Genomic DNA, 23,876 nt, shown 5'->3' on the forward strand with positions numbered 1-23,876 from the left:
TCTCTCTCTCTCTCTCTCTCTCAAATCCACCATTCCCAGTTTGCAGGGGTTGTGAGCAGGCTTTCATTTCAAGTTTTCTTATTATTTCTGCTTTTCATCTCATTACAAAAAAATTCTGCGCATTTATCTCCATCTGCGCATAAAATCTAGACTGACATCCTGCTTGTTAAATCATTCACCTGCTTTCAGGCGTAAAAACCCTGTTGTAGAGGTCTAGGTCCTCATTTGTTAGACTTACCTGTCTTTATAAATGTAACTGACTTACTTGACTTGTTATTAGGCTAGGGCCTGTTTTGGACTTCCCACTCTAAATAAAGAATACAAACAAACAAACAAACAACTTACTCGCTCTCTTGCTCACTCTGGTCTATTCTCTCTTCATCACACAAATTCGCAACAGCATGCACCCACAGCTTTGTACAGCTTTGTACAACTTTGCACTCGGGTGTGGTTTCCAGATTTCCCCCATGTTCCCTGTGTAGAATGATCCTTTTAAACTTTTCTTACGTGGCACACCTGTGCCTCTTGTGGGAGAACTGGTTCTCTCCACTGTCATTCACTTTTGCACAGCATAGCCAGCCTCCCAGGTGCATACAACATTAGTTGAAATTTGAGTTCGGTAAAGAATGAGAAGGTAGCGTACAGCAGCTCTATTGCAGCAGAAAAGCCATGATGACATGTGATTCAGAGAGAATCAGGTACAGCAGCTCAAAGTAAAGATATACATGTACATCACTGTACTTTATACTTGAAGTACTCAATCTGTGGACAGAACTATTTCATCCTTTGTGGACTCATCAGCGCAGCACAGAGAAAATGAGGCCGAACCTGGTAGCAATGAAAAAAATTCCAAAGCAAGATTTAACTTGAACCAGGCCCGAACGTACCTTGCCAGAATGGTCAAACTGAACTTACTTGAAGTATGTAAAAAAATTACGTGCATTACAGTTAGGGGTGAAACGATTAGTTCGAATATTCGAGTGACCGTTCGAAAATTTCAAACAAGCGAGTATTCAAAATTTTGCGCTCGAGTATTTTATGACTTGGACGATGCGATCATCATGGCAAGTAACGTTAGTTAGTTTTGAGATATGAAAGTACTGATGAAAATCGTTACTTTACGCTCTGTACAAGACGCTGGCGACTTTTGCTCTATGTTCACGGATAATAATTTTCTGAATTGATCGAGAACTCACAAATCTAGCACTTTTGAATTTTGATAAAATACTCTAAATATTTGAATACTCGGTCGAATATTATGAATGAGTGATCAATTGGTCAAAATAGATACTCGTTTCACCCCTAATTACAGTGCATCAAATATGTGCATTACTGTGCACCAAGGCAGTGCATCACAGTATAACAAAATTCTTTCGACAGATGAAGCTCCAAGATGAGTCGAGATTACTTCTGACTGGACAAAATCTTCAATAAAAACAAGGTGAAAATGACCAACAAGCTACAGCCATATGGGAAATGTAACAAATGTTAAAGGGAAACTGAACGCCAAAAATAAGTATGGCTTATCCGAAGGAGAATTGGGCACTGATTCCGATGAGCTATGTCTCGAGCTGATCAGAGAAGAGGAACTGTGTCAAATTTCATAAATAACACCTCCCATATTTGGAAATTGGCCTTGATGACGTGCGTACTGCTTAGCTGTCACCATGCTGTGCATGTTCAGAATGGAAGAAAACAATTACTTTGGTGTTTTGCAGCTCTGTTTCGTTCCCTGACGGTAACCAAATCTAGATGTAGGAATCTGTTGAGCAGGAGAGTGACACATGTCTTCCCGAAGGCTGTCCAGGCTGCAGTGGTGATGAAGAAGACACGATCATCACCCCGAGATCGATTGTAGCGAATTGGAAAACTCATGGTGAATTAATTTGCTTCCACTCCAAGGCAATGTCGAGGTATGAAGGGTGCTTGTACTGCCTTCCAAAGTGAAGAGGAGATGAACATGGCTTTGCATAGCTGTTGTTCTATGCCAACTTACCTACTCTTGCTGGTACCGTAGTGGCATATTGCAAATTTCGTGGACGAACAACTCTAGTCACTAGTGGCTAGTGAGCAACACTAACAGGTGAGATTTTTCAATTCGACAAAAATTGTTTTTGTTTGAGAACTGACAGTGGCAGTCATTAGACTCAGTAGGTGTCTTTGCTGCTTCTTTCCCTTCATTGGTAGGGTTGTGCTTGAATAGTACAAGTGCTTGAAGTAAAATAAAATAAAATTTATTAATCATAGTAGAACATGTGGAACATAAATCTAATCAAGCATCAGTACATGTATTGCGAAGTTCAACTTCAAAGCACATGAAATCACAATGATCACAAAGTTTATGTAATCAGGAGTACACCCTGTGTTCAACGAACACATACACACATACTGTATTGCGCACACACATGTACACATGTGTGTGCACCCCCACCCCATCCCACAGACACACGCATGCAGCGCGCACATCCATACACATGTGCGTGTACCCCCCCCCCCCCCCCCCACACACACACACTCCTACCCATACACATGTACGTGCCCCCCCCCCCCACACACACGTGTGCACATACAGATACACAAACACACACGCACGAACACACACACACAAGATACGTGTAAGTGTACATGGTCTTCCTGGTGCAGATGCTGAGCCAGCACAATGGAAAATACCTCCATCAAGATGCTTGATCAAGTGTTGTGATAATGGCACTGTTTGTTTGTTTTTACAAAGAAGTGTGGGAAAGATTACAATGCATTATAATTCATAATTGTTCTTTGCCTTGTACTGTGCAGACCAGAATGCTTCGCTATCAACTCCTGGCTTTCCATCGGCATGGTGTTCAGCTGCCGCGGCATCTGGTCCGGGGAGTTCAAGTTGCTGGATGGCTGCACTGACACAGGATGGGTTTGCGTTGGCAATGCGATACGGCAGTCATCCCACATCACGAGCTACATGTTTATGTAATTTATATTGTCGCTCGTCCAGCAACGTCAAGGCTCTGCATGTAAACAAGGGAGAACACCATAATACTACTCAGGGGATAATAATTTTGGATATCAATTTCGTGACATAAATTTTATGAGTTCCTGTCTAAACCATGCCGTAATATTGATTGCTATCTGCTCACAAAGTACCTTGTATTGTAACAATACTCTGCCTAATCACTACCCTCCGCCAATTATTAGATTCACACAATATTCACAACGTATGCAACACGCTGCTGTCTATTGACACTACTTCAAACTGAAGTGCTCACTACTCCTCTCCCGTTTTCATCTCCATCTACCTTATGAATACTCTGCATTACTGGTTTCGTTTCTACCCTTTCCATTGCTGCCAGCTCCCAGTCTTTTCCAATGCACAGCACCACCTTGACAGTCATTTTTGTGATTTGATGTACACATACTTTGAAGTTCAAATTCGAATTACATGATCAGATTTTTGTTCCACATTTTCTATTTATTTTTACTTCAAGCACAACCCTACCGATGAAGGGAAAGAAGCAGCAGAGAGACACCTACTGAGTCTAATGACTGCCACTGTCAGTTCTCAAACAAAAACAATTTTTGTCGAATTGAAAAATCTCACCTGTTAGTGTTGCTCACTAGCCACTAGTGACTAGAGTTGTTCGTCCACGAAATTTGCAATATGCCACTACGGTACCAGCAAGAGTAGGTAAGTTGGCATAGAACAACAGCTATGCAAAGCCATGTTCATCTCCTCTTCACTTTGGAAGGCAGTACACGCACCCTTCATACCTCGACATTGCCTTGGAGTGGAAGCAAATTAATTCACCATGAGTTTTCCAATTCGCTACAATCGATCTCGGGGTGATGATCGTGTCTTCTTCATCACCACTGCAGCCTGGACAGCCTTCGGGAAGACATGTGTCACTCTCCTGCTCAACAGACTCCTACATCTAGATTTGGTTACCGTCAGGGAACGAAACAGAGCTGCAAAACACCAAAGTAATTGTTTTCTTCCATTCAATTACACTGCTGAACATGCACAGCATGGTGACAGCTAAGCAGTACGCACGTCATCAAGGCCAATTTCCAAATATGGGAGGTGTTATTTATGAAATTTGACACGGTTCCTCTTCTCTGATCGGCTCGAGACATAGCTCATCGGAATCAGTGCCCAATTCTCTTTCGGATAAGCCATATTTATTTTTGGCGTTCAGTTTCCCTTTAATCGTCAAAGGCCACAAATCCAGGAAGCTATGGCACACCTACCGCAGACTGTAAGTGCAGAGCAGGTTTGGTCTCCTTTATATCCAGGATCATCTGACTGGAAATTGGAAATAACATCACTTGATCCTGGTTTCAGTGTTCTTCTTGGACAGGTGGTCTTCTAGGACAGGTGGTCTTCTAGGACAGGTGGTCTTCTAGGACAGGTGGTCTTCTAGGACAGGTGGTCTTCTAGGACAGGTGGTCTTCTAGGCCAGGTGGTCTTCTAGGACAGGTGGTCTTCTAGGACAGGTGGTCGCCTTTACAGGTTTTACTGTACATGTCGTCGTCGCATACATCCTGCCTGCTCACTGTCACCGTGTGTGTGTGTTGTTGTTGTTGTTGTTGTTGCAGGGCGATCTGGGTGCTATTGATGACTGCTACGATGTGGCGATCAGCACCGCGTGTGGCCCGCTGGACAACATTGTCGTCGACACCATGGAGACCGCACAGCAGTGTGTAGCTTTCCTGAAGAGCAACAACCTGGGCCTGGCAACATTCATCGGCATGGACAAGGTACGGCACTACACTATAATCCTGCCATGATCGCATTGCTCAGAATGCTTTATAACATTATCGAATTGACAGTGGGATGCCTTTGATCTCATGAGGACCCTATCATGTATAAGCCCATTGCGCATTGCCAAATATGGAAGGTATGAGTAATGCATGTGAGTCCGCTGGGATCAGCAATGCACTGTTCAACGCCCCACACAACCATGCCAGGATCATGCCAGGATCATGCCAGGATCATGGCTGTGTGGGGTGTTGGCGGTGTGGTGTGGGGTGTTGGCGGTACAAATTATGTCATTGGGCGATGGGCTTATAGTTATTGACGGTCTGTGTGTGAAAAGTGCCCCGTTCCTGCCAGCCTTGTGCTGATCAAGATCTCCATTTATGACATGCAGCTGTATTGTACTACTCGGTTCCCCTTTTGACTCTGTGTAGCATGTCTGGTGTGTGTGTGTGTGTGTGTGTGTGTGTGTGTGTGTGTGTGTGTGTGTGTGTGTGTGTGTGTGTGTTCATGTGGTACTTGTGTAATGCGTAGACGTGCTATTTGTATGTAAGTTACTCTGCTGAGTGCATGCTGTATGTAAGTGCCATGGGCCTGGCATCCGCGTTCTCGTGTTCCCATCGTTCACTGTGCGTGTGTGTTTGTATACATGCTGATTGCTCCTGTGTGTTTGTATACATGCTGATTGCTCCTGTGTGTTTGTGTACATGCTGATTGCTCCTGTGTGTTTGTGTACATGCTGATTGCTCGTGTGTGTGTTTGTTGCTCCTGCTTGTCTCGCAGATGGAGAGGCTGCGGAAGGCTGCTGAATCGAAGATATCGACGTACGTCTTGTTTAATGTTTCTGTTTCTAGTGTGTGCACTAAATTCTCTCCTCCCTGTTTGCATCCCCCGCTCTCTGGCGGTGTGTGCGCGTGTGTGAGCGTGCTTGACAGCTTGTTGTGTTTGGAATACCTCTTGATCCAGGCCGGAGAACACACCGCGCTTGTTTGATCTCGTCAAGGTGAAAGATGCCAGGTTCTCAACTGTATTCTACTATGCATTGCAAGACACCTTGGTTGCTGACAATATGGAGAAAGCATCTCGGCTTGCCTTCAAGGTAAAGTTATAACTTGCACGTGGTATTCACTCACTATTCGGCACTCATATTTTTTCGCAGCACGGCTTCTCTCAGTAGCAGATGGCAGTGTAGCAGTAGGGGGGAGACATACTTATCTTGTCATGCTTGTGCAATGTTGTCTGCGCTGTGTAGGGCACCAGGCGCTGGCGTGTGGTCACTCTGGATGGCAAGCTTATCGAGCAATCTGGTTAGTGCATTAGTGCATGCACTGCCTGCCATTATCAGGAAGTCCTCAATGTACTGGGGGACACGCCACTGTGTTGGTCGCTCCATCTTCTTTCCTCGACAACACAGCTGGTCAAACTGTTTCCTGGATATTGCTCTTGGGAGACAAGGAAAGAAGCTGTGATGTGGAAGCTGAGCCAATGTATTTCTCTGGTTGTGATGTTGAGCCAATGTATTTCTCTGTATTTCTTTGGTCGTCATGTCGAAGCTGAGCCGATGTATTTCTCTGGCCACGATGTTTAGGCTGAGTCAATGTATTTCTCTATATGATCTATCAGACTTACGTAGAGCATACACGTGGGTCAGGACTCTATAGCTTAGAAGGTACTGTATTGTTCCGGAGTATAAGCCGCACTTTGAACACTCAAAATTCACCCAAAAAAGGGGGTTGAGGTTTATACTCCGATGATCAAATTAACGTTGATAAATAGGGTACTGTAAAAGCCATAACGAAGTGCTAACTCTAACGAGTTAACGAGGAGAAATCTGTCGTTAAAATAGAAATCGTTATCCAGAAATCGATACATATACTGTCCTATTGAGCGTTGAGAATAAGTGAGAATCGTTACATTTGGTACACGTAAACCAGTCAATTTTGGGAAATCGTTATATATGCGCCTCGTTAGAATAATGGCTTTTACAGTAGATGTCTGTATTTCGTGACAAAAAATGGGGCGGCGCAGCTTATACTCCTGAAAATACGGTAATTATTGTTATCTCTACTTGTGTACGCTACCCTGGCTTTCCTTGTGCAGGTGCCATGTCTGGCGGCGGCAGTCGGGTGTCTAAAGGCCGCATGAAGAGCTCAATTCCGAGTGACGTATCGCCTGCTGAGCTGAAGGCCATGGAGACGGAACTGGCGCAGCTGGAGAAGAAAGCTCCGGTAGGGTTCGTTGCGCCCTGTTATGCCTGAACGCCATGCCCGACTGATGGTTTTAGATTTGTGTTTCTCTCTGACTTTTCTCGCTTCTCGCTTCTCGCTTCTTGCTGGATGAAAAGTTATGTGCGTCCGTACTGGTAATTCACATTTATGACTTACATGATGTACGCCTCACTAGCTGCGATTTTGTTAAAGGGCTTTTGTAAAATTGTGTATTGTAGGCGCTGACTGCTTGCCACCACGAGTTGGTGGAGAAAATCAAGGTCCTGACCAAGGAAGTCAAGGACATGTCACTGCAAATGCAGGTCGCCGAGCAAGATATTAAGGTAATGTCTGATGGTTGGGTGCATGTGTTCTGTTCAGCTGCCTCTGTATGGCTGCACTGTGCGCTCTACTGGTATCCCTTTTTTTCTTGATTGTTGCCTATGAGCATCATGGGGCCAAAGGCTGGCTCGAAAACCAAGGGGGATCTGTGTCACTGCACACATTTCCATTCTAGATCAGTGAGTGGGCAGTCAGGCATCTGCAGACTGTAGATGCCTGACCGCCCACTCTGTAACAGTTGTGCTCGGTGAAGTCTGACCTGACATGAATATTTGGCGCCCTCAACTTGCACGGCCCTTGGTGCCCAGCCCCCCCCCCCCCCCCCCCCTGGAAGTAGTAGGAATGCGGCTGGACGTACGTACACATGTACATTCAAGTGCAGTAAAACCTGTCAAGGCGACCACTCGGAGAAGGCGACCACCTGTCCTAGAAGACCACTGAAACCAGCACCAAGGGATGCTATTTCCAGTCAAATGACCCTGGATAAGGAGACCACCTGGTAACTGAGACCACGTTTTGAAGGTCCCTTGAGCGGCGGTCGTCTTACACAGATTTCACTGTACAATGATGTGACCGGAACTGGTCCAGGGCGCCAGCTGTGCACTTTGGGTCGGATTTCACCCAGCGCACCTGTAGTTGCTCTCCTTTGGTGTGGAGATGCCTTGATAGAACGTGTAGAACGTGTCTGTGATGCATGTTGCTTGAACTTGTCCTATGCACACCTTGGTAGTGTGTAGTTGTCTGTAACCAGACGGCCACATAGATGTATGCGTATGATGGTGTTTAACTGCAGGCCAAGGCCAGACTGCAGACTGAGCTACAGAAGCAGATAGGCAAGTTGCAGAAGGAGGCGGCGGAGATGAAGCCCAGCGATGATGACACCCAACACGTCAAGGAGCTGCAGGCTGCCTTCAATGTGGCCGAGAAAGGTACCTAGCAATCGTCCAGTGTGTGGGATCCGGTACCGGGAATATTAATTTTGTGTACCGCTGATTGTGTGTGTGGGGGGGGGGGGGGGGGCACGGCTGTTCAACTGCGGCCATCTATCAAAATGGCGGCGAATTGACACGTAAATCGCACATTTACACTTTACACATTTGATTTATCAACTTGGTGTGGTTTCAAGTGGATCCTTTCAAATCAGGTAGGTAACCTTAGGTAAATGAAGGTTTTCGAGTACGAGGCCCGACCAAACACGGAGATCAAGTGGCCGTGGAACACTGGAAGCTAAAATAAATAAAATACTGCACAGAGGTCTAGCCAGGATTTTATGCCAGCCGGCTAACGTTCTAGTGAAAATGCATCGTTCTGGGGGCTGCGCCCCCAGACCCCGCCATCAGTCACATATCCACACAGACACACACAGACACACACACACCACTACAAATCTTTCATTGCAGCTTGCATCTCCTTTCGCTTCGTCCAATTATGGACATTTATCAGGCAGTTGTGACAATGACATTGTGATTATAGGTAAATTAACAAAAATAAATATGAAAAAGGAAACAAACAGCTACATCAGCATGGATCATGTGTTCACTAAAGCAACGTGGAGGAACTTGAAGTGCCACAACTAAAGCAACGCAGAGCCTGAGTGGTCCGCCAAAACAACTGGAGTAGTCCGCCAAAACAACTGGAGTAGTGTACAATGCCGATGGTCATGTGTGTTCCGAAATGCAGCATGCACAAGACCCAGCCTAGCCACGAATGGCCCACGATATGACAGTCCAGAGTCTGTAGCTGTCAGTGTCTGTACCCACCGGAAGCAGCGAACCATGACCCGACCTAGCACCTGTTACATTTTACTGGCACTCTGCGCACCAACTTTACGTACATGTACTCAAGTGCATACTCAAGTGCATTTCAGGGTGAGTGAAGAGCTAGCACTGAGCCTGAGTAGCCACTGCTACGTAGATCTACTGACTCAAGTGCTAGTGCAGTGCACTTACGGGATCTACGCAAGTACAGTGCACTGTAGTCTACGCAAGTTGCTATGACTCCGTGATTTTCTGTTGGTTGCTTTTCTGCTGTGCGAATAAATGCAGTGTCGACTGTAGTGCAGTGCCAGTACAGTGGAAGTAGTTTTCGCTGCTGCCACTGTGCCGGTCGTTCTGAGACATTGTAGTGGCAGAAACTGGACCTATTTTCGACAGCTGACAGTGGTCGACTCTTACCTTGGCGGAGGATAGTGGGCTTGGTGACATGGTTGAAAGAAAATGATCCCCAAACACAGCATGCTACAAATACTTGTACTTGTAGAAACTGAAAATTTCTCTGAATCTCAATTGTTTGCCAGCCGGCCAAAATAACCCTTGGAGCTGTCTCAGCCGGCAGGTCGCCCTCCCAGCCGGCATTCTGCCGGCTGAGCCGGCTTTGGCTAGGCCTCTGCTGCAACACAACAATGAGATCGCCAGAACGAAGAAGAACTGATCTGACTTGAACGGAGCTGGAGAGTCACTAATTATTTACATGATCATGGAGCCAGTGAGCTACGAATTAGCTGCGGCGACGGAGTGGCCTGGACCTGGGCAGCGTTCTTGTGAAGTGCTGCGTGGCGATTGCCTTGAGCCGTTTCACGGGCGCAGGAATCTGCCAGAACCGCCTCTCTAGGGAGTTGAACTCGGCGTGTATGCTCTCTGAGCCTTGCTCAGCTAGCAAGACAAGGCCAACACGGAGTCGCGTCATTGCTGGCACTACGTGCAGCTCTAACAGGTGCAGCTTGGGTGTGACGTGCCCCTTCTGCCTGCTCACAATCTCATCTCGTACGAGCTTCTTAAAGTGCTCGATGTTGCTGCTGAGCTCTGCTATCTCCTCACATCATTTTCCTGCAGAACACCATGGAATTGAATAAACAGTGTTAGTCTGAATTTCTGTGAGACAGATTCGGCAACAATCTGCCATCTGAAATCATCAGTGTCGCCAGCATGCCAGATCTCAGACAGTATAGTAATAAGTATGCGAGCACATCCATTCGCACTTCAATATTCCAGGACAAGCAGGCAATGCGTATCAGTATCTGTGCTAGAGGCTGTATGCATGCATTGCTAAACTGAGGAGTGAACTGTGTTTGTGCACAATAAGTACACATGTAAGCGGAACTCACCATGCGGCAATGGCCAAATGCAGCTGAGCACTTGCTGTAGCCGTGGAACAGGTTGTAGAACCGTGTTCCCAGATCCTGTGCATCTGCCAGCAAATCTGGACATCTGGCTTCAACAATGGCTACAGGTGCAGACGTAATGGTTTTCGAAGTTGGCTCCTTCAGACCTTGATGGACGTGATTGCCAATAAACGCGCCGCCGTGATATGCCGGACGTGTCATGTTGGCTGCCTGCAGAGCTGCTTCAACGCTGCGCTCGCATGGGCCAGCAACAGACTTCCGCCAGACTCTTTCTCGAACTGCTGCTGAATGCTCTTCAGCTGCTGCGCAGCGTCAGTCTGTGCACGCAAAGCTGCCTGCCAGTCCTGCTGAATTTGGTCACATACCGCCTCAGTTGTGGCCAGTGACGCCTTGCTCATGGCCGTGCAGAGCCTCATAGCTGAGCTGGCCTTCTGTACGGCTGCTTCTGCTTCGACTGTGCACTGCTGCAGCTTGGCATGCAGCGCGGCCAATGCTGTGAACTGCGTGCTGTCGGTGGTTGAAGCTGGCGTTTTGCTGATCAAGCCCTTATCAAGCTGGCGCACCTCTGCCAGCATTGCCTCGTAGATCCAGGAATAGATCCCCAGGTCTAGATGGAACACTGGCAGAACGGCATGGCTGATCTCTACGGGCAGAATTGGTGCCCGGATAACGTTGTTATACGTGTTGGCGAGCGACAGCCGCGAGCCAGCAGCAACGAAAGCGCTAAGGTCGTCCTTGAGGGTCTGCAAGGCACGTGGCTGTTTGTCCTCGTCTGACACTTCAGCAGGCGGTACATCCATCATCTTCTTCGGACAGTGGCAGTGCAAGCAGGGCCGCACTCCACTTGAGCCCGACAGTCCGTAGTTAGTGGTTTCAAATTCATAGTCCCCGAACAAAAAGATGACGAATGTCTTGCCCTTCCACTGAGCACTCTCCGCGATACTCTCAATTTGTTCTCGGTAGATATCTTTACTGTGCCTTGGGCATAGCTGCAAGATTTCCTGCAGCCTGGGCCTTTCTGCCAGGTGCGCTGACACAAATGGTCTCACCTGCATACGCACACACAGTTGGAAGGCATTATGGAGTTGGTGTGCGCTCTCTAATAGTAACGCCTGTTGCTGCATAGCGACTAGTAATACTGTGCATGATTTCATGGTTGAACTTGATACCGTGCACGACGGTCTTGGCAAAAAATGAATGCCGGTATGTGAACTACTAGTACCGATAATACTGTGCATGATTTCATGGTTGATACCGTGCACGACGGTATTGGCAAAATATGTGCACATGTACTTACTTATGGCATGCAATTCAGATGCCCTCCTTCGTTTCGTGCGGTCGCTTTCATTCGACGAAGATACCTCTCCCACCGGTATTTTTCTGTATACATGTGGCCTCCCATGGGCAGTAGCGCGAACTTCAAGCGACCCATGATGCTCTCTAGCCTTCACTAGGTGCCCAGCCAATCTGTCTGCAACATCCCCTTGTAGCTTGGATGGTGAGGCACCAAGGATTTGGGCAACGGTTGCGCCCAGCGTGAGGGACTGGGTGAGCGGTGGTGTTTTTGGTTGTAGGACGGTGGTTGTTGCTGAATGCTGTGCAGTTGTGGTTGTGGTAGTGGTGGCAGTAGCAGCAGCAGTGGTGATGGTGATAGTAGGTGTTGCACTTTGTGTATTCGGTGTCATGGCAATAGAACTCGTTGGCGAAGGTTTCTTACTCTTAATGAAGACGCCACTGCATTCACACCCAGGCTTCCGCTTAGGGGGCCTGCCACCCATGGATCTTTTCCCGTATTTAATGCATATGGCACACTGCATATCCGTGTGAGGCGTCCAGGCAACGCTCTTCCCACAACCTCCACCACTTGCTACATTGCATGCAGCTGTCATACATGCTCTACATATATGCACTGGGTGCACCTCTGGCAAGTCCTCAGAAATGTCAACACACATGCCCTTCAGGCCACTTTTATGCTCAGAAGCAACGTATTTTGTGCTGCGTGGCAAATCAGCAAATTTCAGGCCACCGACCCGACATACTGATGCCAGGATTTCCTGATGACCATCCATTGACACCTGAAAATCACACAAAGTGCATAAACATCTCGACGAACTTCCAAAAAATGTACGAACTTCCGCTCACAAATTTATGTTTATCGGATGGTCGAAGCCTTGGGCCAACCAGGAAAACTCACCGAACGCAGGAGAAAACTCCAGGGACGCTTCTGTTGGAGCAGGAACAACGGCTACACTAAAATATACAACAATAGTTACAACGATAATTTTTTTACATTTCTCTTCAAAGATCGGGACCAAAACGACGCTCGTCGTCGAGTGAGGTGTCAAGCGACTGCTCTTTCCTTCCTCTTCTGGAAAAACGTGAGTTACTGGTCCACAGCCTCAAAGGAAGCCCAAGATATCACCGATTGTTACGATAAGTTTAGGAAAATGCATATCTCGGGCAGAATTTTCGAATGACTCATGCTCAGAGCCGACGCCATCTTAGATGTCCGCTGACGTGATCATATGAACAGCTCATACTGGCCAACCCTCCCGGTTTTCCCGGGAAAATCCCGGGAAATCAACACTACTCCCGCGGTCCCGGGGATTTCAAGCAAACTCCCGGAAAAGTCACAGTTTTGTCTGATACAGGATTTTCCTGAAAACTCCATGGATTCGCCCCGAATGTCCCGGTTTTTGTAAAAATATGTACGGTGCCTGATATGAATCTAAAGACTGGTTATAGGTTCTGAATTATTATTGCTACTTCCTAGAATATGAATGACAAGAGTAGAGACGAAACTAAATGTGGAGACTCAAGCTCAAGAACAACAAGAAGACTGAGAACAGCTCAAATCACAGCTGGTGGGCATGCATGCATCCAATCAGTATTATAGCGTACGCATGACATCACAACATGTGTGCGCGAGCATGCAGCACAAAGACAGGAGCGCGAGCGTAGTATGCATATACATCACACGCCCCTTCGAGATTATACTGGATAACGAGAACAGTATGATCTAACAAGAGAAATCAAATAAAGAAATATGTGACTGCAAGAACACGGAAAGCAGTAGAAATACGACAGAAATCAAACATATGACTGTCCTTTTGTGGAAGAAATGTCCAAACGGTCAGTAGCACGGCGGTTGCGAGTGCTGCGACGTGGAGCTACAGGAGCAGGTTGATCAGCGGGTGGATTGGCAGGCACAGTACCATCAGGGGTAGCAGGCACAAGGGGAATGAACGGGCGGAGAAAACGCCGGTTACGCCAGTACACTCTTCCACTAGTTAACTTCACGTAGTAATCACGGTGACGACCAACACCAACGATAACACCACGCTTACACCACAGCTTCGACCGGGGGTCCTGCACGTCCACGTGGGTGCCGATACGGAGCTCGGACAACGGGCGAGCAGAGACATCGAATTGAGCCGGAGCAGACGGAGGAGCTGCATCTGTGTCGTCGGCGAGGGTCTGCCATTCGGACGAGAAGCTACGGTGATGCGCAAGCACAAATGACGACAGAGGTCGGCCATACAGCTTTTGTGCGGGGCTGATGCCATCAGACCTCGGAGTGTTACGCCATTCTAACAGCCCGCGTTGGAATGCGTCCACATCAAGGCGGCCATTGGTGGTCGTCTTGTGAACAAGTGTCTTCATCGCCTTTACACCAGCCTCTGCGTGACCATTGCTCTGAGGGAAGTGCGGTGTAGACATAACATGGGAAATCTGCCAGCGGCGACAGAACTCGGCAAATTGGTGGGACGCAAACTGGGGGCCACCATCAGTGCACAGAACAGACGGCACACCAACATCTGGGAACCAACGGCGCAAATGGACGATCACATCGTGTGAGGACGTCGTGGTACCGGTCGGTGCGAGGCATGGCCATCCGGATAAGCGATCTACATAGACGAGAAATTCACGGCCTTGGCAAGTGAATAGATCTGCGCTGGTGTGCTCAAATGGCAGAGTCGGGTGACGATCGTTGAGCAGCGGTTCCCTCGGGAGCGATGCTTGGCGTTCCCGACACGTAGGGCATGCGCGGATCAGTGTCTCCAGATCTTGGCTCAACTTGGGCCAATACACCACCTGACGTGCTCTAGCCTTGGTACGTACAATACCCTGGTGGGAGGCGTGGAGATCTTGGAGAACATGTTGACGGAGGGACACGGGCACAACGATCCGTTGACCTTTCAAGACAATACCGTTGGCCACTGATAGGTGCTCTCGTCCGTTCCAGAATGAACGCAGAGCATCAGGCAAATCACGCTGATCATTGGGGAATCCATCTTGCACGTGCTGGAGCAGTAGCTGATAGTCAGAGTCAGCGGCAGCAGCATCATGGACGGCTTGGAACCGGAGGTCAGTGATCAGCCCATCTTCATCACGACGGAGACAGGCACGGATGCCGAGGTTAGCCAATGCGGGGGCTTCACCATACTGGTCCGTCGGGGAAGGGAGGTCAACTGGGTTCCGAGACAATGCATCGGCAAAGGCGTTGTCAGCACCTTTCCGCCACTCAGCACAGAGTTGGAACGACTGGAGCTTGAGCATCATTCTGAGCAAACGTGGGTTCTCAATTTACATCACAGTGCCCATTCGCACTTCGAACTGTGCTGTACGCAGATCTGCAGAGTCGAACGTTTTTTTGGCGGGAAAAGCTCTTTTTCACTTGTTTTTCGTGCCATCCAGGGATTTTGAGAGAAATCCAAGGATTCTTCATGTCTTGTCAAGGGATTGAGGTTTCGGTGCTTGGTCAGTATGACAGCTGGGGGGGGAATGTATGGTGCTCATGCATAGTGCTTAGGGGGGGGGGGGGGGGCTATGGTGCTCATGCATAGTGCTTAGGGAGGGGGGGGTATGGAGCTCATGCATGGTGCTTTTTTGGGGGGGGGGAGTATGGTGCTCATGCATGGTGCTTTGGGGGGGGGGGGGGGGGTATGGTGCTCATGCATGGTGCTTTTCTCGGGGGGGGGGGGGGTGGGGGGGGGGGGTATGGTGCTCATGCATGGTGCTTTGGGGGGGGGGGGGGGGGGCATGCATGGTGCATATTTGGGGGGGGGGGGGGTATGGGCCAGTGCTCACCGGCCGTTACCACCACAACATATCTATTGTGTTTGTGTTTTACACTCCACTACTGGTATGTATGAAGAAAGTTGTGGCTGGTGATATTGGTGTGTTTTGCATGTAGGCTGGAAGAAGGAAGCTGATGCAGCCAAGTCCATTGAAATGGAGGTGCAAAAGTAAGATTTCCATTCGCCTCTCTCCACCTGCACAGTGTGTATTCTCTGTGGTGACTTGTGTGCTTGGTGCACCCATTCACGGTTTCCTCTCTGATTGTGCCATGGCTGCTTGTCCAACTCCACCGGCACGCTAAGTGAACTGCATATGTGATGTGGCGGATTCAGGTCTGATGATTCGGAACCTTATCCAATGTGTCAATGTTTCCATCTACTCATTTGCGTAGGATTCATCAGAAGATCGTCGCCATCAGTGGTGGTCGCATGAAGGAGCAGCAAGACAAACTGGACAAGTCCAGTAAAGAGCTGGATGCTTGCAGCAGCAGCATTACTAAGGCTAAGGTTGGAATCAAAACAGCAGAGCGGTAAGTAATGCTTGTGTTGAGCTAGATTTAGTATTGTACAGTGCTTGAAGAGAAGAGGTGTCTTTCTTGCCAGATACATTCAGAATTCGTTTAACCACTGACTAGCACTAAGTGCTTGAAGTACAATAATTCCGTTGTTCACACTGCTATCTTTTCAACTCACTACTTAGCATATGTACAACATGCATGGGTGGTAGCAAACGCAGGAACTAAAACCAAACGATCACGGCTTCCACACAAGTGAGCTACTTGGTATTCGCTTTCTGTTGCACCTGCTTTGCATGGAGTTACATGTTACTGTGCTGTCTGAACACTATGAACGAAATCTCGAAAAGTTTGCGATTTGCTTGTGTTTGTGTGTGTATGTACTGTAAACCGTGAAATTATTGCCATGGTCTAATTTCTGCGAAATTCGCGACCGCGTGGAAATCGCGAAATTTAGACAGCGCGAAAAGGAGATCCATGAAAGGTTTAGCAAGAATGCCACAGGTTTAGCAAGAATGCCATTCTGCAATCGCAAAATTAAAGCCTCGCAAACCTGTCCGGATTCTGAAAACGCGAACTAAAAACGCCGCGGAAATTTCACGCTTTACAGTATGTCTGCGTCTGTCTGTCTGTCTGTCTGCCGCTGTGTGTCTGTCTGCCGCTCTGTGTGTGTCTGTATGTGTCTGTCTGTCTGTATGTTTGTGTCTGTGTGCATGTGTATGCTTGTAGAAACTTGACTGCCGCAAAGAAAAAGGTCACAAACATGGAGACTGAACTTGCAGACAATGACAATGAGATCAAGCGAATTGAGGTTTGTGGAAAATTCTTCCTTTGCTCTCAGTTTGGACTCTCTTTCTAATGGATGGGATGTTGTCTGGGGAAGGGAAAGTTCTTGCAGACTCAACCACCATATTGCCGAGTGGTTTAGTAGAGTGAACTGAACTTGTTTCAGGGCAGTTTACATGAAGGGTACAGCAGCATCAGCAAGTTCCAACAACAATGACAACGACGACGACAGCAACATTATTTACAGCCCTGCCATGCCATGTGACACGTAGGGCTTTGCTGTGGCATGGTACTTTTAAAAAATAACTATCATTATGCTCAGATGGTGAGCCAAGGAAACAATTGTGTGTCTCAGTACTCCTTGTCAGTGTTGTGCTAGATAGTGCACGTCTGACTGTTCAAATCTGGTTTAGTTGGCGGACTCAATCGCATAACTTGTGCCCACATTTTTCCATGTTACACTATAATTGTGGTGCTTGAGGAATTGCGTGTTGCCCCTTACGTGGGAGCTCACGCTTTTCCTGCCGATTTGAATTCAACAAAATTTCTCAAGTATCGCTGAACTCGCTACCTCTTCTTGGCACTATATGCTGCGTGTACCGTCATATTACTCGCTCTTTTCATCTCCTTGTACTTGTATGCGCGTGGTGTCAACATATTTTCAGGAAGAGATTGGAAAGCTGGAAGAAGATGCTCAGGGTGTGATGGATGACCAGGAGCAAGCTAAGGTATGCCTGTGCTGCTGAGTAATACTAGTATTTATTATTTATTTATTTATTGCATGTACGCGTTGGAGTCAACCATGCAAGCATGATTCACAACTTCGCTTATGCTGAACATGTACTAGTACTATACCAGAAGTAAATCAGCTGCAGCTGACAACTACACCCTGCATGCGGGTAGTGTATGCATCAAAATATCTAAACAGTTGATGCATGGCGTCTGCACAGCATTCTAACCTGCTCTTTGGAAGCACAGTGAAACCTGTCAAGGCAGCGACCACTCGGATTAGCCGACCACCTGTTCTAGAAGACCACTGAAACCAGGATCAAGAGATGCTATTTCCACTCAAATGACCCTTGATAGGGAGACTACCTGGTAATAGAGACCACATTTTGAAGGTCCCTTGAGCGGTCGTCTTAGGCAGGTTTCCCTATACAATCGTCCCTCTTCAGTCCCGCACTTTAGAAATCAATATCATTTTCAGCACCCAAAATAATATCCTATTCATGCCTGCTGCGCGAGTAAATCAGGTAATGTTAGTCCACCACCCTTCCTAATCCAGCAGAATGTCTGTAGAACAAACGGTGCGCTGGATTTTAAAGAAAGCACTGTACGTTCACACCCTCCTCACATGTGTACAGGGGGCATCATGTGTAAAGTGCATTGTCCGTGCTAATCCTCGCGTTTGAAGCCACAGATGGACCTGTTGTTGACCTGGAACACCTGTTGAAATGGCACACTCGCGTATTTTACTTTGTAGATACTTCGTCACCATAGGATTCCATCTCCTTTGGCGAACTTTAAATTGCAATCTTTGTTCTTCTTTCCTTCGACTGTGCAGAGTGCGGCTGCAACGCAAGTAACAGTGGTGAAGGAGCTGGCGGCGGAGCTGGCCAAGTACGATGAGACTTTAGTTGGTCTTCGGAGTCGTCAGCTGGACCTGAAACATGAGCACGAGCGAGTGGATGCCGTGTGGAAAGAGAACTTGCAGAAAGTCAAACACTGGCAGAAAGAGGTAAGAATCCCATTGAAGCCGTGTCCGTTTTCTGCACTGCTTTACTAGCGCAGTGCCGGGTGCATTTTTTGTATTGATTTTGCTCACACCATCTTCTTTGTGCTGTTTCTTACCCATTTGATCCTGTTGTAGCTCAAGAAACTTCAACTCCACGATCTAGCCGGCTTGTTGCCAAAGGAGTCTGACCGATCATCGACCACTTCCCAATCATCTCAGCATCCTGATGGCAGTACGGTGGTGGCTATGGATGTGGAACAGGCAGACGGGGCTCAGTCCGGCAGTGAAGAGGCGACGGCTGGCGACAGTGCTCCTCCGGAGACGGCGAAGCAATTCTACGACGTCGCCGAGGACGAGGATCAGAACACAGACTGGGAGAAGATCCAGGTTTGTCAACTACTAGCCTATGCATGCTAGTGCTCACGTGTATGCCAGTTCAAACCAGTTCTTTTTGCGGACTGCCGTGTACTAGTACTCATGACTCATTGCTCTCCAGGGTCTGATAGATGTGAGTGGCTGTGCTCATTGTGTTCTTTAGAACCAGATCATCATTATCGAGGAGCGTTTGGCGCAGCAGAAGCCCAGCATGAGTGCCATTGAGCGCTTCCAGGAGAAGGTAAGCCTCTGCCTGGTCAAGCTGATGTCATTGTGTGCTTACTCTCTGTAGTGGTGCTGCTGCTGCTGTCTCTGATTTCGGGGCATGCATTCCTTGCAGGTGTGCGTTGTTTCCAGCGTGTGTCGACCTGTCTTCTTCTGCCATGTAGTGTGGTGTGCTGTACATCTGTCCACCGAGTTACTTTTGCCTGCTGGATACTGTGCCCCATCTCCTTTACTCTGCTCCGCTTCATTAGCTTGCAATGAATTTGTTCCACCTCCGCCACATGCGCTCTCTGACCGACCCCGAACAAATTCATTGAAGAACAGGCCTAAAGCTGCTGCTCGCCCTCGTGTTATCACTGGCTTGCAGTGCGCTCTATACGCGCAGGTGGCATGTTTTCGGCCGTGAGTGCACCTATAAAGCTGGCTGAGAGGTCTGGACAGACCCGTATTAAAATTGTGTTGTTTCTAGTACCCTATTCTAGTACCCTATGGCCGTTCTGTTCCGTGAAGTTTTTCACATGCATATATGGATTTTTTCTGACATTGATTGTATTTTTTGGTGTTGTTTCAGGAACGCCTCTATATGGAACGTGTCAAGGAGCTGGATGCAATCACTGCTGACCGTGATGGCAAGCGTAACGAGTTTGAGGCACTGCGCAAGGAGCGCCTCGACACTTTCATGAGTGGCTTCACCATCATCACGACCAAACTCAAGGAAATGTACCAGGTATGGCGACGGTATATTGACAGAATTGTGGAGGTTTTTTTTGATTATTTTGTATTTCCGCTGTTCCATCCAGAATGTGGCAGTTGAAATACATGTCAACAGGTGCATGTGCATGCGCTTTTGACATACTAGTACTGCACCGATTCAGCTCCTGCACAACATCTCCTGGTTGCACTCAACTGTATACAGCATTCTGAAGTTGTACTTGCTACCATACAATGTACATGTACTTGAAATACTGTAAACAGTGTAAAGCCATGTACCGTATTTTTCCGGTTGAAAGTCGACCTTTTACGACTAAAAATAGAAGGAGAAAGGGTGGGGGTCGACTTACAACCGGGTTTCGACTTATAACTGGGAACTATCAGCATCTCACAAAAATGGCCTGCACTGCATGCATGAGGGCACCATGTGTACACGTTTTTTGCAAGTTTATTGGCCTTTTTCAAGGATTGGGACTTTTAATATACCCTCCAATAAGGAATGTTTACATGACTTGTTGATGTGTCAGTAGCAGGGAGTAGTTAGTACATGTAGTGCTTCGTTGGGTGATAACTTTAAAAAGCAGAATTGAGACCTCCGGATACGGGGTCGGCCTATAACCGGGGTCGACTTACAACCGGTAAAATACGGTAATATATACTTCCTCCGCGTCATCGAAATTGTCGCAGTTTGACTAGTGACTTGTCACTTGTTACTGACAACTCCATAAGCTAAGCCATTCAAAACTTATTACACAGTATGATAGTCTGAAGACTAGAGTAACGTTCCAGGACAGTTGGACTGAGAGTTTTCATGCAGAGATGAAGTCCTCGTCGTCGCTGATGTCAATGGACGCAAAAATTTCGTTCCGAAATATTTCAAGGAAGGTTGAAAGTTGGTCGCGCCTCATCTCAAACGCTTTGACTTTCTCCACAGGACAAGAGCTGCTATGCTTGTCGTCTGCTAGCTCTGGATGATTTCTACTTCACCACCAACGAAGCCTAGTAAGAATACACGATCGTTGCGAGGTCGGTTGATTACCGTCGGCGGAATCACCTCGATCTTGAAATGAACTTTTTTAGCCGTGGCATGCCCATTTATTTTAGCTGTGTGGTCACAGCTCACGCGCAGGTAAGTGTACTATCACGTCCAGCGCGCCCTCTTTTTCAGCATCACTGCCCGGCCCTGATTCACTGGTATACCATGGTACGGCACCTGCGCGTGCATCACTAGCACTACGTGTAGAGTCTACACGGCTCTTGCCGGTACAATCATGTACTGAGTGTCTCGGCCAGAGCGACAAATTTTATTGCTGTTGCAGGCATTTAGTTTGCTGACCCCTCGATGTTTCTCCAAGCGCTGCCACTTGTTCCACGAAGTCATTCTCACCCCAGCTAAGGTAAAACAGTGATGAGGCTTGAGTGAATGGCCATAAGCACGAGAAATGTGCAGGCTGCAACGCCTGACTGATCTCACCGAGTCGAAATTACCATCGCAGCGACATCAGCGAAGAAATTGCGTCTAGTTCAAAAATTCCAGCTTCCAATAACAGAAAATAGAACTTTGCCGTCACCCTATACTGATGACCATCGCCTATGTCCAATTCCTTGCCTCTGGTACGAGTGCTGGTGAGTAAATACCCCGTTTTATATCAAAAGTCAAACTGCGACAATTTCGATGACGCGGAGGAAGTATAACGAAGTGCTAATTCTAACGAGGTAACGAGGAGAAATCTGTCGTTAAAATAGAAACCGTTATACAGAAATCGATACATATACTGTTCTATTGAGCGTTGAGAATGAATGAGAATCGTTACCTTTTGTTCACGTAAACCAGTCAATTTGGAGAGATCGTTAGAATAATGGCTTTTTACAGTACCTGCTGTGTGCGTCTGTCCCCACTGTGTTACTACTCAGATGATCACACTGGGTGGTGATGCCGAGCTGGAGCTTGTTGACAGCCTGGACCCGTTCTCCGAGGGCATTGTCTTCAGCGTGCGCCCGCCGAAGAAGAGCTGGAAGAACATCTCCAACCTGTCCGGCGGGGAGAAGACGCTCAGCTCTCTGGCGCTGGTAAGCAGCGCTCTCTGCCCTGACGTAGCTAGCGTGACACGCTGCCGTGTTATGTGTGTGTGTATGTGTGTGTGTTTGTGTGTGTGTCTGTGTGTGTGTGTGTGTGTGTCTGTGTGTGTGTCTGTGTGTGTGTCTGTATGTGTGTCTGTGTGTGGTAGCAGTCATTTATCGTCTTACTGCTGCATCTTTAGTATTCTTTACCTCTGGTGGCATGCTGCAGGTGTTTGCCCTGCATCACTTCAAGCCAACGCCGCTATACGTCATGGATGAGATCGATGCTGCGCTCGACTTCAAGAATGTCTCTATTGTGGCAAATTACATCAAGGTCAGTCGAAGCGTACTCACTCGAGAGATTCCTGCTTCCCATGAAAAGTAGAGCAGTTGCATGCATCTGGGACTGAGGTGCGGCTTCGAATGTTTCAGGATGTCCGTGTTGAGGTGACGATCTTTGCATTTGTAGCACATGCAAAGAATATGCGTATGGACCTGTGTATCTCTCTCTCTCTCTCTCTCTCCCTCCCTCCCTCCCTCTCTCTCTCTCTCTCTCTCTCTCTCTCTCTCTCTCTCTCTCTCTCTCTCTCTCTCTCTCTCTCTCTCTCTCTCTCTCACGCGCATGCTTGCTCGAGCGTTGAACCCGGGTTCTTAATCCACCATTCCCAGTTCGCAAGGCTGGGTGGGGTTGTGAGCAGGCTTTCATTTCATCTTTTCTTATTATTTCTGCTTTCATCTCATTACAAAAATTCTGCGCTTTTCTCTCCATCTGCGCGTAAAATCTAGACTGACAACCTGCTTGTTAAATCATGCACCTGCTTTCAGGCGTAAAAACCCTGTTGTAGAGGTCTCAGTCCTCATTTGTTAGACTTACCTGTCTTTATAAATGTAACTTACTCTCTCTCTCTCTCTGTCTCACACATACATACATACACACTCTCTCTCTCTCTCTCTCACTCACTCACTTTCTCTCACTCTCTCTGACACTCTCTCTCCTCCTCTCTCACTCACTCTCTCTCTCACTCACTCACTCTCTCTCTCTCTCTCACTCTCTCTCTCTCTCTTTCTGTTCAGGAGCGTACCAAGAACGCCCAGTTTATCATCATCAGCTTGCGGAACAACATGTTTGAGCTGGCTGATCGTTTGGTCGGCATCTACAAGACCAGCAACTGTACCAAGAGTGTGGCACTGGATCCCCATCGCCTCTGTGACCCATCCACAGCCTGATTCATATTGTGCATTGCCAGCGCAGCTCATGCTCTATTCTATTCAACTCCATCTACCGTCGCCTAACACTAACCGCTACCTCGCATCCAACATCATAGTCCACAAGAAAGAAAACCGGATTTGATCTTCATGAAACAACACTGCTTCGATTGATAGTATCATACTTTGTGAGCGCACCGCTCATCTTTGCTATTTCTCTGCTTTGCTATGCCGTGCTGCTTGCCGCTTCACTTGTCCTACTACATATGTGCTCAATATCACACACAGCAGAGACGGAGAGTAGCTTGGCTAAGGAATAGTGTGAGCAGGTGAAATTTCGCCTCCTGAACAGAAGCACGGGGCTTCGTTCACTGCACAGTCCAGTGTCGCTATTGCTGGCATCTGTGATGGCCGGAGTTCTATTCACGAGGCTGCGCCGTTCCATTTGCCACCACTGCACGTGTACAATCATGCACTCAGTGCAGTCTCTTTGTATCATGTATCATGTTATGTTCGCCAAGGACCATCATGCTGGAGAAGGTATTCGATGCTCGTGTTATGTCAATCCACTTCTATTTTCACATTTTTTCTTGTGTTGATCACAAGAATTCAATCATTCCCACTCATGCTATGCTGTACACAATGCAATTATAAAGTAACGTTAGTTGTTGGAGACAACTGCCTTACATAATATACTCATGATCATGTAGCCGCCTGGCTTGCACATTGTCAGGCTAGAAAACAGGGAGTAAACTCTCTGTGGCTGA

The 23,876-nt window shown here is 47.6% G+C and overlaps 1 protein-coding gene and 1 long non-coding RNA gene across 2 annotated transcripts in view; one reads left to right on the plus strand and one right to left on the minus strand.

Annotated features, from left to right (window-relative positions):
* The window catches only part of LOC135809612 (structural maintenance of chromosomes protein 4-like), a 40,864-nt gene extending 16,988 nt beyond the window's left edge, over nucleotides 1-23,876 (plus strand). Inside the window, exons 17-34 of the mRNA XM_065322997.1 lie at nucleotides 4,585-4,746; nucleotides 5,528-5,568; nucleotides 5,711-5,843; nucleotides 5,997-6,051; nucleotides 6,845-6,972; nucleotides 7,191-7,295; nucleotides 8,087-8,222; nucleotides 15,612-15,663; nucleotides 15,888-16,025; nucleotides 16,740-16,821; nucleotides 17,462-17,524; nucleotides 18,361-18,534; nucleotides 18,667-18,918; nucleotides 19,070-19,147; nucleotides 19,703-19,858; nucleotides 21,757-21,912; nucleotides 22,133-22,237; nucleotides 22,978-23,876. Coding sequence (XP_065179069.1) covers nucleotides 4,585-4,746; nucleotides 5,528-5,568; nucleotides 5,711-5,843; nucleotides 5,997-6,051; nucleotides 6,845-6,972; nucleotides 7,191-7,295; nucleotides 8,087-8,222; nucleotides 15,612-15,663; nucleotides 15,888-16,025; nucleotides 16,740-16,821; nucleotides 17,462-17,524; nucleotides 18,361-18,534; nucleotides 18,667-18,918; nucleotides 19,070-19,147; nucleotides 19,703-19,858; nucleotides 21,757-21,912; nucleotides 22,133-22,237; nucleotides 22,978-23,130 — 2,169 coding nt within the window. The 3' untranslated portion in view covers nucleotides 23,131-23,876. The remainder of the gene's footprint in view (nucleotides 1-4,584; nucleotides 4,747-5,527; nucleotides 5,569-5,710; nucleotides 5,844-5,996; nucleotides 6,052-6,844; nucleotides 6,973-7,190; nucleotides 7,296-8,086; nucleotides 8,223-15,611; nucleotides 15,664-15,887; nucleotides 16,026-16,739; nucleotides 16,822-17,461; nucleotides 17,525-18,360; nucleotides 18,535-18,666; nucleotides 18,919-19,069; nucleotides 19,148-19,702; nucleotides 19,859-21,756; nucleotides 21,913-22,132; nucleotides 22,238-22,977) is intronic.
* Nucleotides 2,617-3,904, minus strand: LOC135810824 (uncharacterized). The gene is made up of 2 exons (XR_010552409.1): nucleotides 3,590-3,904; nucleotides 2,617-2,999 (listed from the first exon to the last, which is right to left on the minus strand). It is a non-coding gene; the product is annotated as an uncharacterized LOC135810824 (long non-coding RNA).

Source organism: Sycon ciliatum, chromosome 2 (genome assembly GCF_964019385.1).
Source record: "Sycon ciliatum chromosome 2, ocSycCili1.1, whole genome shotgun sequence".
Classification (NCBI taxonomy): domain Eukaryota; kingdom Metazoa; phylum Porifera; class Calcarea; order Leucosolenida; family Sycettidae; genus Sycon; species Sycon ciliatum.